The sequence below is a fragment of the Lichenostomus cassidix genome, chromosome 12 (assembly GCF_008360975.1).
Source record: "Lichenostomus cassidix isolate B80296 chromosome 12, HeHo_3.0, whole genome shotgun sequence".
NCBI lineage: Eukaryota > Metazoa > Chordata > Aves > Passeriformes > Meliphagidae > Lichenostomus > Lichenostomus cassidix.
This window is the reverse complement of record NC_139493.1, coordinates 4,358,974-4,374,818: the sequence shown is the minus strand read 5'-3', so window position 1 is coordinate 4,374,818 and position 15,845 is coordinate 4,358,974. Positions and strand designations below refer to the sequence as shown.

Here is a 15,845-nt window from a genome sequence, read left to right as displayed (position 1 = left end):
GGCCGCTGACGTCTGTAGGGGGGAAAATGTCATGTTGTTGTTTAATGTTTGAATGCAGCATGTGAGAAAATGTCTTTGAGAATGAGTTAAACCATTGTCTGGCTGGTGATTTGGATTGCTCCGAGTTGGGTGGTAGGAGGGTACTTCCTGGAATTGCAGTGAAACCCATGATCAATATTTAATGAAGTTAATTGAAGGGGTTTTATGGTCTTTAGAATTTTCAGACTTAGTGACCAACCTGTGGTAAATATGATTAACAGAATCTTGAACCTGCTCTGGAAAACTTTACAAGACTAAATCACTCTTACTGTAAGTGGCACTAATTGATTATCTTTCTCAGATGTCATTCTCCTCAATTTTTTTTTCCCCTAGCCACAAAGAACAGACACTTACTTATCAAACTCCCTATTTTTATTCAAAGTCCTAGAAAATAATTTGTTCCTGCTGTTGGTGGTTTTTTATACTTGGAAGTGATGGGTTGAAGTAGCTTTGAAGCCCAGGACTAGCATGGCTAACAGGCATGGTTGTGCAGTGGACATAACTGGAGCCTGGAGCCCTTGCAGAACACATCAGTGGATGTGGTTTTGGATGGTTTTTCTTTGGGTACCATGAATTGTTAAATAGCACAGAATTTTAACCTTTCTTAAAAATCCCATGACACTTAGCTGTCTAGGCAACAAAAAGTTCTATTGAACCGAGAAAGCTGACCAAAAAGTATTTTATTTGTAATTGTAAACTGTAAGTCCTAAGGCAATTTACTTGAAACAAATGGTCTTTTTAATTAAAAAAAGAAGAGTGCTAGGGAGAAGAGTCTTCCTCATCCTTGGCTCACTGTCTTTGAACATCTCTGGTATGTCCCTGTGCCCAAGCCTATCTCTGCTTACATAAAGCATTGAGTGCTTTAACTTTAGTGCCACAGGAAGCATCAGTGATGTTTTTGGTGAGAAGAATCTCCTTCTGTCTGGTTTTGGGAACAGGAATATGCTTCTTCGCAGCTAATGGGGACAGAACAGTGGGGCAGTCTGGAGCTGCTGGCATTGTGGTGGCCTTTGGTCACTACTGTTGCACCAGCAGGATTTGGGGCATCTTGAGCTTTGCTTTGAAAGCAGCAGTTCTTGGAGGTGTGATGAGTAAGACGTTGTGATTTGAAGTAGTAACTGAGATGGGAAAACCAATACTTGGTGTTCCACCTTGGAGAAATACTCTCAGCACAAGACCTGCTGGGTTTGTGCTTGCTTCCAGAATTTACCCATTGCAAAGAAATCAAACACATGCAAGGACAAACTCATGAGTAACCCAGACCAATTAACTGGGCCTGGTTACCCTCATCCAGATGTACCAATGGCTCAAAGCTTGATCCTTCAGCAATTAATCGACTTCCAGCTATGGTTGAACTTGACAATCTCAAAGGTCCTTTCCAACCTAAATATGTCTATGATTCTATGACCTTGAAGTTTTCCTAGAGGATGATTGGTAGTAATACCACAGTTCATTAAATATTTTTATTCTGATGTAACTTCCCTGTTAGTTTTATTGTCAGCCATTTCGTTTCTGGATTACACTGTGCAAAACACATTTGCCAAGCCATTAGGCTCCCCTGGCCTGTGCCTGTCCAAGAGTCAGCTCTGCTGGGTGCCTCTCCAGAAGGGATTTGGTCAGTGCAAACCCACTGGGAGCATTGCTCTGCTGCACAGCACTGTTCCAAGTTCTTGCCATCATTAGCAAGTCATTAGTAAATTAAGTCTGAGTGATTCCCAGCAAGACTTGACAGAAGGAGCAAGTATCAGCAGTATTGTTTCTGTTGTTTGTGTTGGCTTCATGCAGAGGAACTACTTGAGCCGTGTGCTTTGTGCTCAAGCACACGGCTATGTTTTGTGTTTAAATTCTTGAGCACCTTAACGGGAAGCATTTTTACTTTTGGAAACTGAAGGAAGTGTGTGGGTCTGCTCAGAGGTTCTGTCACTGATGTGTAATATAATGTGGATTTTGAAGAATGTGGTCTGAAGTACACCTAAAATTCCCGCTGATATGGTGTGTGTGCTTAAAGCTAGTGAAAGCCATTGATTAACTGTTTTCCTGATAGATAGCAGACCCAAGGGCTGGGAAATCTGCTCTATTTATATGGGTTATTACTGTTGTTTCTGTGACGTGGAAGGAAATAGTCAGCTTCTCAAGAGCTGTTTTGCCTCTACTCAGATCCTTGAACTGCACTGGAATTAGCAGTGAGATTTCAAGATTGCTGAAGGTACTAGAAAACCTTTCCCCTGCTTGAGGTGTTTTTCTCCAGGATACTCCACAAAGTGTGAGGGATGAATGCTGAGTAATCAGGGTGCCTCAGTCCAACATTTTTCCAGCCCAGCTCAGCCTCCTAGGCTCTAGGATGGGTTACACATGGGTGCAGTCAAGTTGATTTCTTTGCCCTGCCTTTGTCAGTGCTTCACTGCAGGGAAAAAGATCCTCCTCAGTGTCAGCATGGCAAGAGCAGATGGAGCTTGAATTTGAATGGCTGACAGAGAGTTCCAGCCCATGGAGACAGTGGGGATGCTGCTGAGCTGGCATTGAAGGCTCTTCTGGAATTAAACTAGTTTGGAGGCTCTGCTTCTAAGGCTGTGTTTTACTCTTGTAGCCAAATTCTTGTGTTACTATATCATGATAAATTTAGCTTTTTTGCCATCTTGTCTTAGCTCATTTCTGAAGTTCTGCAGATGCTAATAATAATTGTTGCATTACTTCTTGTTTGTCAATACCAAAATGCCCAAAAAACAATGTTCTACTCAATTTAGTAATGGTGCAACAAAACTTTGGTTGAGATCTCTGGAGATAGAGGGTTGGAGATCCAGAGGATTTGGTTTCAAGTTGAGGATTTGGTTTCAAGTCGGTTTATTTTTCCTTTCATGTCCTCATTCAGTCACATTTCTTAGGAAGTGTATCCAAACCAATAATTTGTCATTTTGCACTTTGTGTCTCATGAATTTGGAAGAACAACAAGAACTATTCTTCACCCAAAAGGCTAGAAGGGGCTGAGAACCAAAATTAGATCTTAAGTCAAAGCTTTTATTCACGGTTTCAAGTTCAGGGTAGTGGAATTCCGTTGTAGGGGTTTTTTTTTGCAGATCTTTGCTCGTGAGATATTTTGTCAAAAAGGAAGAGTGCTTTATGGCTTAACTACAAGCTGATTCTGGGGCATCTTGGGGCATTTGCCAAAGAAGGCACTTTTGGGTTGCCTTTGATGTAGAATAGGACGCAGAATAGGATGCTCTAGGCCAAAGACAGAGTCTCAACAAACAGCATGGGGTTCATTAATGTGGTCCCCACCAGATTTCCATGGTGGAGCTCCTCAGGCAGCTCAAGTGACACAACAGAGAATCCAACTCGAGTTTCTTCTGCGTAGCCAGTTGGGCCTCACACTCAGCCAGAGCAAGAGCAGTTGAAACTGGTATATCCAAAAAAACATATGTAAAGCTGCTCCAGTCCTGTGGGAGCTCCTGTCCTTGTGGGAATTGTTATATCACATCCTCCTCCATTTGGAGAATAATTTTATGTTCTTGTGTTTGAATGTGAAAGTGTGTTTGGGGAGTTGTGCATCAAAAGAAAGCTTTAGTCCTTGAATATCTTCTTTGCATCATTTTGGAGCAACTTAATGACACAAAAGGCAGTTCTCTGTGTTCTTTGGTTCACTACTGGACTTGAGTGAGCTTCTGACATGTAAACTCAAAACTTTTTTTTTCTTGCCTTCCCTGGTGTGCTGAAGGCAGGGCAGCCCATTAAAAAAACTTAAATTAATAATTGAGTAGCAAAATAAAACATTTGTAGAATAGCACAACAACATGACAGAGAGAGGATGTTCTTGTGAAATAAGTTAGTGTTTTGCCAGCATAAATCCTATCAATGAGGCAGGGTGTGTTTCAAAATTTGACAAGTAGTGGAGTCAGTTCAGTGAATTGGTATTTATTATAAATAATGGAGTATTTGATGATGTGTTGAGATGTGGATCTTGGGATTTTGCTGGTCTCTCTCCTGGGAGTGTGGAGAGTGCATGGGTGATGGGTGCAGAGAGGAGAGACTTTGCCCCATCCCAGGATGGAGAACAGCAGTGATATCTGATGCCTGTGGAGGAAAAGGAATGTGCAGATTCTGTCAGGCAAGTAGAGCTTTTTCTTTAAAATAACATATTCAAAGATAAGTGTTACAAAAATACCTTGTTTACTGACAACATTATCTACTCAGAAGATGAAAATATAGTGAAAAATAGACTTATCTGGGTAGTGTAGCTCTTAGCTCTGATGAGAGGAAAATAGATAATGCAGTTTGGGACTGACAAAGTAAGTGCTGTACTTATCACAGCACAGTCTTGTCTTTCAATATAGTGCAACAAAACAGATTAAACTCTCTAGAAATGCTGTCTTGATGTGCTTCCCTGAGAGCTGAGACTCCAGACAATAATGCCAGTTGGGCAGTTTTTGTGTTTGTGTTTGAGTACAGGCTCCTGTGAAGGAGTTGGATAGAAGGAAAAAATAAGTTCTGGAAGGTGTAGGGACTGTGCCCAGGTGCAGGTAAGTGCACTTGGAACGTGCACTAGCCCTTTGTCAGCCTTTCCTGAACTGGAAAGCTTCTTGCAGCTCAAGGTTGAGACAATTAATGGCTTTGAGGCAGCAGGGAAGCTGAGGATGGGGTAGAGCTTTTTCAAGTGCTTCATGTTCCACTGCACGTCCTGGGCTGGGCTGGGAATGTGAGGACAGAACTGCAGAGCCCCGTGGGTTTATCCAGGGCACACACTGCCAGGGAGTATGTGTTAGGCTCGTAGGGCATTTATTCAGTTATTTCTTACACTGTACTTAAAACCTTTTAACCTTACTGCTAAAGAAAACTTCCATTGTGTGTCAGTAGGACTGGAACGAAAGCTGAATAGCGAATTAGCCTTGAGCAAACTGTCAATCTGACTTTGATAGCCCATCACTTAAAAGGTCCTTTTATGTTTATGAAAAAGCATGACATCAAAGCCAAGGGGGAAAAAAAAAAAGATACCAATACTTAGAGCTTAACTTAAACTTGCATAACTTCCAAGAAGAGGCCTTGTGTGAACTGTTTGTTTCTCCACTTGCATGGCTAATTAGCCTAGGTTACTAAAAGTCTGAGCAGTGGCCATCAAGTTTCTCCTGCTGTTTTGGGGTTTGTTGTGCTTCCATATGTGGATCCCTCAAACTGGAGTAGCATAGACCAAGGATATTGCAGTTGATTCTCTTGAAACCTCTAGGTAGCATGCTGGAAATGCTTGAGTATAACCATTATCAGGTGAGTTTTTATTGGAGACTCATTTTAAAACCTTTTGCTAAGAAGGTGTGCAGTGTACAGGAAGCCCTTTGGTGTCTTGGATGATTTATTTAATGTTTTTCACACCAATAAGTGGGGGCCATGCATGGTTACTTGTAACAGCAAAAGTTGCTTTAATGGAACTGTTTTAAAACAAAATAACTTCTCAGGGTATTGCTATGTTTTGGTTTAATTTCTACCTTCCGATAACAATGTTCTTGGTCGACGAAAGGTGACAAAGGGTTTCCAGGGTATGGTGGAAATTTTTAATGGGAAAAAAATGGCCTTTCTTCTCTTGCTTATTTACGGTGTGCAATAGTTGTTTGGTATGAGATACACCAAATTTTGTATGTAAAAAATTTTTAAGTACTGAGAAGCTTATCTTAAATGCAAAAATAGCTGTTGCTGACGACAGTGATTGATCTGAACTGAAACACTTCTTTTCTTGCATCTTATTTGCATGATGTGTTTATAAACAGGCTGTCTTATTTGTATATGATTTAGGCTGTATATCTCAGATATAAATAATCTGTAGGCAGAAAAAGGTGTCTTCCTTTCTTCTTTTATTTTAACCAAGGTATTAATTTAAAAAACCCCAAACATTCGAAACCTAAGCCACCAATAGCCAACCTTTTTATCTCTCTGTTATTTGACACTGGATTAAGGGTAGCAATCCATACTACTTGGTTTTAATTGTCAGCTACTAACAAGTAAAATGAGTCCTGCAGTGCAACTCATTTTTCCATATTTTAGTGAAAACTAAATGTCACATAGCTGAAGGTCTGAACTCAGAACTGACTGTTCTGGAGAGTCTGTATCAACTGAAAACCTGAGCGTTGGTCTTAAGTGAGAAATCTCATGTTGTAGAAAAATAGCTGGAACTTCTTGGTGTGCCGATAGTAAGTCAGTTGTTAAAAATTGTGTAAAGACCAAATCATAAACTGATTTCTTGCCGCCAACTGTGAGTTATTGAAGCACTGGGGACTTCCTTGGAGCTGCAGAGGTTTGTGCTTTGTCAGGTAGCTGTACTCATGTCACAAATGTATAGCTCAAATCCATAGCACCTGCAATAATGATGCTGTAAAACAATAAAATCCTTTCTAAATTGTGTCCTACAGGTGCAGACTCACCTTGAGAATCCAACCAAGTACCACATCCAGCAGGCCCAGCGGCAGCAGGTAAAGCAGTACCTCTCTACCACTCTAGCAAATAAACATGCCAACCAAGCCCTGAGCTTGCCATGTCCAAACCAGCCTGGGGATCATGTCATGCCGCCTGGCACAGGGAGCAGCGCGCCCAACAGCCCCATGGCTATGCTCACCCTCAACTCCAACTGTGAGAAAGAGGTAAGAGCTCTCCTGCTCGTGTTCTTCACTAGAATAGTTGTAATCCTCTTTAATTAGTTGTTTTAAACTTATGTGCTCACTGTTATGATGGTCTGTTTATCTTTTCATTTTGAAAATGTAACTGCTACCTCTGTGTCTCTCTGATTAATAGGTATTTTTGCTAAGAGCCCATGTCCCTCTAGCTTCCTCTTTTTTGAACTATTTTAGCAAGTTTATACTAACTAAAACGACTTTTCTTTTTCCCCCCACCCGGTTGCTTGATGCACACAGTGAATAATTGACCTTTGGAGAATACAAAGCAGCTTTGTAAGCTGTAGCTTTCTGGAATAATGTTATTTATGGCTCATTCGTGTGGAAAGTGCAAAGAGCATAGCAAAAATAACTGAAAAAAACACAAAGCTTTTTTGAGATATTTTAGGTATTTTTATGGTAAAATTTGAGCAAGTCTCCTGCATAGCTGGAAGGCCAGATTATCCCAGCTAATATGCCCTGAAATGTTACTGATTGCTGTTCCAGTTCAATAGCCTATGTCTAGAAGTCCTTTGCAACCTTGTCTTAATCTTTGCTGGCAAAAACAGAGTTAGATGTTACATGTGTGCTCAGGCTCCAAAGAAAAATGGTTGGGAAGATATTAACAACTATAAGAATCACGTCAGAATTTTTGTAACATGAAAAGCAGGAGGCAATTGTAGAGTTCCTCTTGTCCCCTCATTCCCCCTTCAAGCCTTTGTGCCAGTTTTTTAATACAGATGTGTTCTGTGAGGAAAATGTTACACAACTCTGAAAAACAGTTATTACAGAATATATTTTGCACATGCAAGGGAAATATTTGTGCTCCATAGTTTCAAAAGAAATGGAAATCAGATATTTCCATCCTATTGTCCCAGCTGTACCCAAACATTTTTTTTCTTGAGGATATTTACAGCTTCACTTTGCTGTGTCATCGGGAACATGTGTGCATGACACTATTTCATTCGTGCTCTTTTTGGGACTGAGACTGTGCCATGAACTCAGATCCATGCTTTGCTTTTTTCTTCTTCTTTTTTTTTTTTTCTTTTTTTTTTCTTTTTCCTTTTTATTTCTGCAGGGATTTTATAAATTTGAAGAGCAAAGCAGGGTTGAGAGTGAGTGCCCGGCTCTGAATACACACTCACGAGCATCATGCATGCAGGTACTGGATGACACAGGAGGTGGAGCACAGGTCCCTTTTCTAATGAGCATGTTTCTTTCATGTTATGCTGAAAAATAAACTTTCCCCGGTGTCTTTAAGAAGTTGAATATAAGATGTATTCAAGGTTCATAACAGCAATGTTGTTTGTTAGCATTGATGTCAAAAGTGCATGAAGATATCTGGAAAAGGCTCATGCTGTTCCAGCACCATAATGCCATAGCAGAAGAACACATCACCCATGCTTTAAGATCTTTCATCAGGAAATCTTTTCTAACTGGGTTTTCCAAGACTGCATGGATGTGGTTTTGCCCTGATAATTTCTAAGTCCGTATTTCTATGCAGATCACTCTTGTGTTTTAAAAAAATCATATGAGGAGGCTTTAATCCATCTGTGGTAATTCATTCTCAGTAGTCACCCTTTCATATTTTCTTTTTTTTTTTTTTTAACTAAGGGGTTTTTATTTCTTACCAGAATCAGTAACAAGACTTCGGGGATGGGCTGTAACTGTTAGTTCCTTTCTTGCCCTCACTTCCAGTCAGTGTAATTTGTTGTGATCACACTTTTTGGAGCTGATAAAAAAATCCCATGTACTGCTACTTTTACCATCACCATTATGCATTGATTTTGTAGATCTCTGCCATTTCAGCTGCTTTTTTATAATGAGCAAAAAGGAAATAGTTAGTCCTGTCCCGAAATAGTCAATCCTGCCAAGACAGTTTGGAGCACCTGCATGGGTGCTTTGAAGGGCTGTCTCTCCTGCCTGTGCAGGAGCTTAGGGAGGCACCTTCCAGCCCAGCCCCAGAAAGATGATATCTTGTACCACCTAAAATCAGCTCTGAGCTGCCCCTGGGTGGTGGTGAGGGACATGAAGTCAAGGGCCAGCAGCCTGGAAGCAGCAAGGCTTTGCTGTCTCTCCTTCCCTGCAGGTGTCCAGGGCTCAGTGTTCTGTCTGTGCACAAGGTTTGGTCCCAGGCAGGACAGAAGCAGAGGGGGAGGCAGCAGTGCTGCAGTGGGGAGAGGGAGTTGTGTCCTTAGAGCCACTTGTTCCACGGGCAGCCTCTTCCTCCGCTGTGGCTGGGAGGAGAAGAGTGTCCGTGGGCAGGAATTGCAGGGTAGCTGCTGCAGGGAGGAGGGGATTACAGCATGAATCTCAGCTCTGCCATGACCCCAGTGTCCTGCCTGGATAGCAGGAGTCATGGCTGAGGGATTGCACAGTGGCACCTCTGCAGTGTGGCTGCAGGGCTTTGCAGGCTCCTGGATCCCAGTGATTCTGATAACTGTTCTGTTTGTCTTTGTCCACCTTTTCTGCTGCAGATGGATGATGTGATTGATGACATCATTAGCTTGGAGTCCAGTTATAATGAAGAAATCCTTGGCTTGGTGGACCCAGCCCTGCAAATGGCAAATACGGTACAACAGTCCTTTCCTTCTGGTTTCCCTCTTAAATGTCTTTCCTTGACAGGAAGCAAAACTGCAGCAGGACTTTTCTTCCTTGCAATTAAGTAGTTACTGCATTGTTCCAAAGAGTGTAATTAGTTTTCCTTTGAAGAGCTTAGGGTAATACAGTTGTAGTGAAAAATATGAATTTAAAAATACAAGCTGGAGTCAGGGTGAGAGAATACAAAGGACAATTTTGCTTTTCTTATTTCCACGTTAGTGGTGAGAGGATTGCAACAGAGGAGGAAACTGTGCTGCCAGGAGTACCTCATTCCCAATGATACTAAAGATTGCCATGGACTTTGTACTTGGCTTTAGAAAAGAAGGAACCTCTGGCATCCCAGGTTCCTGAATGTTGTCATATTAAAGTAAGAAATCGTATGCCATGTGTTAGCATCCCTGTCCAGAGACACTTTGTTATCTCTAATATCACAGCTTTAGCCCAGCCTGATTTCAACTGGGGAGAAGTCCCCAGCTAGACAACAGCAAAGATGTTACAGAGCTTAGCAGGAGAAAAAAAAATTAAAAAAGCAATCTTCAAAACAAACAAAAGGGGAGGGAATAAAGAAGGTTGAAAACTGAACAAGGCAGGGGACGTGGGAAGCCTGTGATAAAAGCCAAGAACACAGAGGTGCAGAAAGAGCTGAGGGAAGGCACAGGTTTCCTCCAAGTGGCTCTTTTGGTTTGGTTCACATTGCTTTGAGAATTAATATAATCATACTTCTGGCATAATCTGATTTTGATCTTCTGTGGAGGGTAGCTCCAGTGAATTTTTTGCCTTAGGCTTAAGTGCTGTTAGATCTGGCTGAGTAGATGTCTGCCAGTGCTGGCGTCTGTTTCTGTTTCATCTAGTGCCAAAATTTACAGCTTACCACAGAGCACTGATTTTGTGGCATAGGTTTACATTTGCTGACAGTAGCTGTCTGATGTCATGTTAACCCAGTCCTGTGCTCCCACAGATTCCCACAGCCCTCTCAGAGACGTGGTGGATGACGCAGGAAGCATCCCACCAGCTTCCCTTTCTAAATAGTGCCCTTTGAGTACACAGGGAAATAGCTGCACAGTCCTGCTGGAGAGAATAAATTTCCCTTTAATCTAGGATGACTTGCAAAGTGCAGCTGTCCTGGAATTTGAGAGAAAACCTCAAGAAACTGTCAAAAGATAGCTTTCAGAAAGTTCATCTATTTTACATAGGTTTTGGTTTTTTTTAAATTGAGGGATGACGTTTTTCTGGAGTCCTTTCTCTGAAGTTCCACTGGATTAGGACCCATTAATTGAGAAGGGCCTTGGATATCTTCATACTTTTCTTCTTTTCCCATTTCACAGGGACCCCAGCAGTGGCTCTGTGCTTCCAGAGAGGGACAGAATGGTATTCTGCACTATTTTGGTGCAAGGAGTCCCTGTAGTCAGAGTTCAGAGTAGTCTGCATCCCTCCTGTGCTTGGCTGCATCCCTCCTGTGCTTGCTGCATGGCAAGAAGCCTTCTAAAGGCTGCCTGATCCATATGTACTGTGGATTTCAGAATTTTCCCACTCTTTGTGACAAAGTCTGAAAAACAAGGATATCAAACAGTGAAATTAAGACTTTACTAATACATTTAAATAACTTGAGGGAAAAAGCATATTTTAGTCTCTGAATCAACCTGATCCCAACCCTGAAGAGATGGAAATTGAACCAGGTTTGTCAACAATTAGTTTAGGGAAAAAAATGAACCAGACACTTTTCTGTTGGGGCAGGACTTCGCTCTTAAAGCCCACAACATTTTATTAATAAGGAATTAATGCCTACAGACTGAGCTAAGTCGAGGTGGGAGAAATGAAGAGAGGATATGGTCTCTGAAGAGACACAACCTATAAATAGCTGTGCTGAGACTGTGACAAAGGCAGTTGTTGTTCCATAACCAACAAAGAACAAAAGGACCAGTTTGTTACAGTTGGTAACAGTACTTAATTGATAAGCAAAATCAGAGATTTCTGTGCAGAGCAAGCTAAGGGAGTTTCCAAGTACCTTGAATTGAAAATGCCCATTGCAATGAACTGCTTGTGGGAGTGTTTGTCAGCTTTGGTGTTTGGTGGAAACCATCACAAAATGGTCACTAGTTTATGGAGAAGGTTTTCTGCCTAGATGTGACCTGGTAATTGAATTAATGAGTACTGTGCAAAGTGCTCTTGTGCAGATGACAATTAATTCATCCAACTAATCAACTCTAGCCAGAGCCTGGCATGGAAAGCTCTGTGCATAGGTGCAGCTCCACTTTTAAATGTGGCTTTCTTGTGGAATTTAAACTCCACAGCAGAGGAGTTTTGTTGCAGGGACTGCTGCTGAGCTTGTAGGTCAGGGAACATCACAATCCATTGTGGGCTGCACAAGCTGGGATGCAGAATCCATTCCAGTGTGTACCTTAGAAACAGCCTTGTTGATCACACAGCTGATGTCTCAGTGATTTTAGACAGAATGTGGGTGCTTGTTTTGTTGGAGTAGTGGAGGAGAAATGAAAGCCTCAGACTCCCATGAATGTACACTATGATGAATCTGCAGTCATAATTACCATATTTCAAATTTCTGTTATATAAAAGCCATTATTAGAAAAAAAAAGAAGCATATGCAAAGTGATAGGAAGATTGAAATTTTTTTTACTTGGTGTGTTTGTGCAATTTGTGATGCCAAGACCTTGAAATATGAAATCTCACAAGTGAAAGCATTTTCAACCATGCTGTTTCAATGAAGATAACTTGCTAAGCCTGGCATAAGCCACTCTTCCTTCATTTACTTTTTGGAAGAGTCAAGGTGGATGATCTGGCTGATGCTGTACTTAAATTTTTTTCTTAGCCAGAAATAGCTAAGAAAGCTGTAAGGAAAACCATATTTAGGTTGAAAACATGCTAGAATTTGGAGAAGACAGGGAAGGAGCTTCCTTAGCTCCAGAAAATTCCGTATCTTCCTCAAAGTTTGAGACTCCATCTTCCCTATGAAATGGCTGTGGAAGTTTTGATGTTTTCCCATCTTGTACTCGAGGATGGTGCTGAAAAGCTCGACTGTCTTAGAGCTGAAATGTTTGCAAACAATGTGCAATTTTTTTCCAGTTTCTTCCAATAAGAAGCATTTGAAATAAATGCCCAGGTGTCACTGCAATGGGCACATAGCAAACCCCTTTTGGTTTATTTTTTTGCCCCATTTAAGCCTGGTGGCTGCTTTTATGTGCTCACCACACTGCTGTCTTGTCCATCTCAAGCCAATGCCCTCAGCACAGGGATCCTCTCCCCTTTCCCAGTTCCCTAAACCCTGCACTAATGATTATTGGTTTTATCTCAGTCAGCTGATGTTATTCCTCTGGGAACTGTTAGATAATTGTGAAGTGAGGATGTGCCTTGATTTTAATTTACCTTTAACTGGAGGTATTTTATGAGAGGTGACCCAGAGTGTTGCATGTATTTTATGTTTACATTTGAAAGGAATTAATATAAATTAATCCCAAGATGTGACTTGCAGCCATCCAGGAGAAGAGGCCTCTCAGAGAATCGCACTGAGCATAGACCATGTGTAGGAAAATGTTACAACTGAAGCTTTGACCTGCAGAGTTTGGATGCTGGGGAACAAAGAAAGAAGCTGATCAGTCGCTTTGCTCATGGATCAGTGATTTAAGTGGAGACTGTTAGCATCTCCCCTGGTGTGAATTCCCCTGATAAGCATTCCTGTGTACAGCCTTCAGCAGCCATGCACATGTGCACATTCAGCAGTGTCTGCCTGCCTTCTCTGTCCCTTTTGTGCTCATTGCTCACTCTGGTCCTGTTTGTTGACGTGGAAATCTGGCACAGTGTTTGACACCTTTGGGGGGAAAAAAAGCAATCACAAATTATTGTTAAAAATCAGGGTCCATCTTGCAGTAAGAAAAGCAGCTCAGTCACTTTAAATGCTCTCCACATAAAACAACCTGGCTGTTTTACTTAGGCTTTGAGATGCCAGTTTCTGGTTTTCTGACAAAAAATAGTTTTTTTTTTTTTCTCAATTCCCTAAAATTCCTAATTAGATTTCACATGTCTGGTTAAGAACTTAAAGTTCTTGGTCTACAAACAAGGTCTTTGTGCTCTCCCCATGCTTAGGAGCATGAATAGGATGAGCATATCCAAGTCAGAAGGCTGTGATGCTCTCACTGTGCCAGTATCAGGGATGTGTTTGGGGCACCCAAAGAGACAAAAGGTCACCCTTGTAGAGCAGTGAAATTGAGTGGTCACCCTGATAATGATGTGGGCAGGTCTCAACCAGGACAGCTGTGACCTGAGCAGCATTATTAGATGCTCCTTTCTTTTTAATAAGGCTGACTCTTAGTGAGAATTCAGTTATGTTCTTTCCTTTGTCTTTTAAAGATTGAGTCAGGGGATTTTGGTTTTGTTGTTGGCCACTGTCTGTTCTCAACAAGTATCAGCATGGCTTCTAGCTGGTGGTACTTTACATATCAACTTCTATTTCATCTGCTTCCATATGGCAGAGAAATTTTCTTAGGTCCCAGTCTGGCAAAGCCCATCAGTAGGAGTTTAATAATCCTGGCTGTGACTCAGTGCATTGTATTCACCAGCATTATTTACATGGGTGTAAAGCTAATACTTACTGTAATCTCTGCAGGATCAGTGTCTTGGAGGGATTGGTTTTCTTTGCAGCAGTGATAAGAAGTGTTGCCACTCAGATAAGATATCAGGATGTTTTATGCCTGTCTTTTCAAAAACAAATAAGAGATGGGTAAAATAATCCACTCAGGATAATTGTAAGCTTCTTGAAATATGTTTCAATATAATGGGATAGCTGTGATAGGTCTTGTTGAAATACTGTCCTATTTCTGTATAAATCTACTTGCTTAAATACCTAAATAAACACAGCAGAGTGAACAGGTAATTGAGAAAACTTACTGTAAAAATAATCATCCTCCTACTGGTGCACATTCTTGTTATGTAAGGCAAAAAACAAAGTAAACTGAAATGTTTTCTGTGTAGGTAGCTTTCAAATCACATGAAAAATGTGATTAATTAATACAGTGTTCTTCCTCCAGCATGTGACAACTTGCAAAGTACTTCCACTCACGTATCCCTGGAAAAGGGGGAGTTTCTCTGGGAGAGTTCTGTAGGCTCTTTCAGAAATGAGAGAAGTTTTGGGGATATAGATAGAATAGTTTTAGTGAAAAATAAGGAGCAACAATGCAGCAATATCATCAGCATTTTACCTCTTCTATTACCTCTTAATATTTTAAGTCTGCATGTTTTTGAGGAGGGAGAACAGAATTTTCCCTGTGTAGATATTTTACCCCTCATGCCCATGCATATCCGTGAATTTTGCTGACCTTCTTGCACACTGTTTGCACATGGAAAAGAGCACAGATCTCTTAGCAGATCCTGACTCTGTTCTTCTGTACTAAGGCATTCATAAAGGCAAACCAAATGATCCTTTTCCTTGTTTATCTTTTCCAGTTGCCTGTGTCTGGCAATTTGATTGACCTTTATGGCAACCAAAGCATGCCTCCTCCAGGACTAAACATCAGCAACTCATGTCCAGCTAACCTTCCTAATATAAAAAGGGAGCTCACAGGTAAATACATCTAAAATACCACCTTGGAGTAATAGTGTAATTGTTTTGAATTCAGGTGATACTGGTCATAATTTCTGTCATGAGGAAGAACATACGGATGAATAGTTACTTTTAGCCTGTGTTCATGTGTGTGTTCACTGCCACAACTTCAGATAAAGACTTTAATTGTTACAGTCACACCTGCACCTTGAAAATTATGTGTTCAGGAAGATTCCATGCATCTCTTCCAGAGCTGTTTTCTAGTTTGGGCTTACTGTTTGCTCTGTCAACACCAAACTTTAACAACTTCACATCTAGAGTCTCTGTGGGATTAATTTCAAGGAGTGATATACACTGGGGCTTTGTTTCAGTAGGGGAGGGCAGTAATGAACAAATAACCTGTTATAATGTGAAATCTGGACATGCAGATCCTTGAAAATACAAAATTAGGTACTCAGGGGGTTGGAATTCGATGATCTTTATGGTCTCTTCCTACCCAAGCCATTCTATGATTCTGTGAATATGCATCACTAAATTAAGATGAAAATGAAGTGTTCCTTAAATTTTTTATGCCAGTTCCTGCAGCAATGCTCTGAGCAAGCTGTGGGAGGCAGGGGCAGGAGAGTGGGACACTAAAAGCTTCTCTCTCTCAAGCACATATGTACAGAAGTGAGATAGTTTGGAGCAAATAGTAAGTTTCGTATTCTCAGGCATGTTTTATTTCTGCTCACTTGAAAGAATATAACCATACACAGGGTACATACACAAGGAAAGGTTGTCTGTAGGCTGAACAAATGGAGATCCACTCTAGAACCAATGAAAAAAATCATATGAATGCCCAGAAATGCCTGTTCTTAAGCCCAACAAAGAGTCACTGCCTGTGCAGTAGGGTGTAGGGGTCTGGTTTCTTTCTTGTCTGTCATCTTTCTGGGCTTCTGTTGGGAAAACTCACAGGCTGACTCAGTTGCAAAGCAGGTTCTGGGCAGGAATTAGTTTAAGCAGAGCAGTTTTAATAGGCCAGGAGGAAA

The 15,845-nt window shown here is 41.2% G+C and overlaps 1 protein-coding gene across 10 annotated transcripts in view; it reads left to right on the top strand.

The window, feature by feature from the left end:
* The window catches only part of MITF (melanocyte inducing transcription factor), a 100,099-nt gene that overhangs the window by 74,646 nt on the left and 9,608 nt on the right, over positions 1-15,845 (top strand). For 7 of the 10 annotated variants that reach the window (XM_085072303.1, XM_085072304.1, XM_085072307.1 and 4 more), the window contains 4 exons: positions 6,429-6,656; positions 7,744-7,827; positions 9,143-9,238; positions 14,721-14,838. In XM_085072303.1, the coding sequence (XP_084928429.1) occupies positions 6,429-6,656; positions 7,744-7,827; positions 9,143-9,238; positions 14,721-14,838 (526 nt within the window). The remainder of the gene's footprint in view (positions 1-6,428; positions 6,657-7,743; positions 7,828-9,142; positions 9,239-14,720; positions 14,839-15,845) is intronic. The other 3 variants (XM_085072305.1, XM_085072301.1, XM_085072302.1) reach the window with 1 other exon arrangement.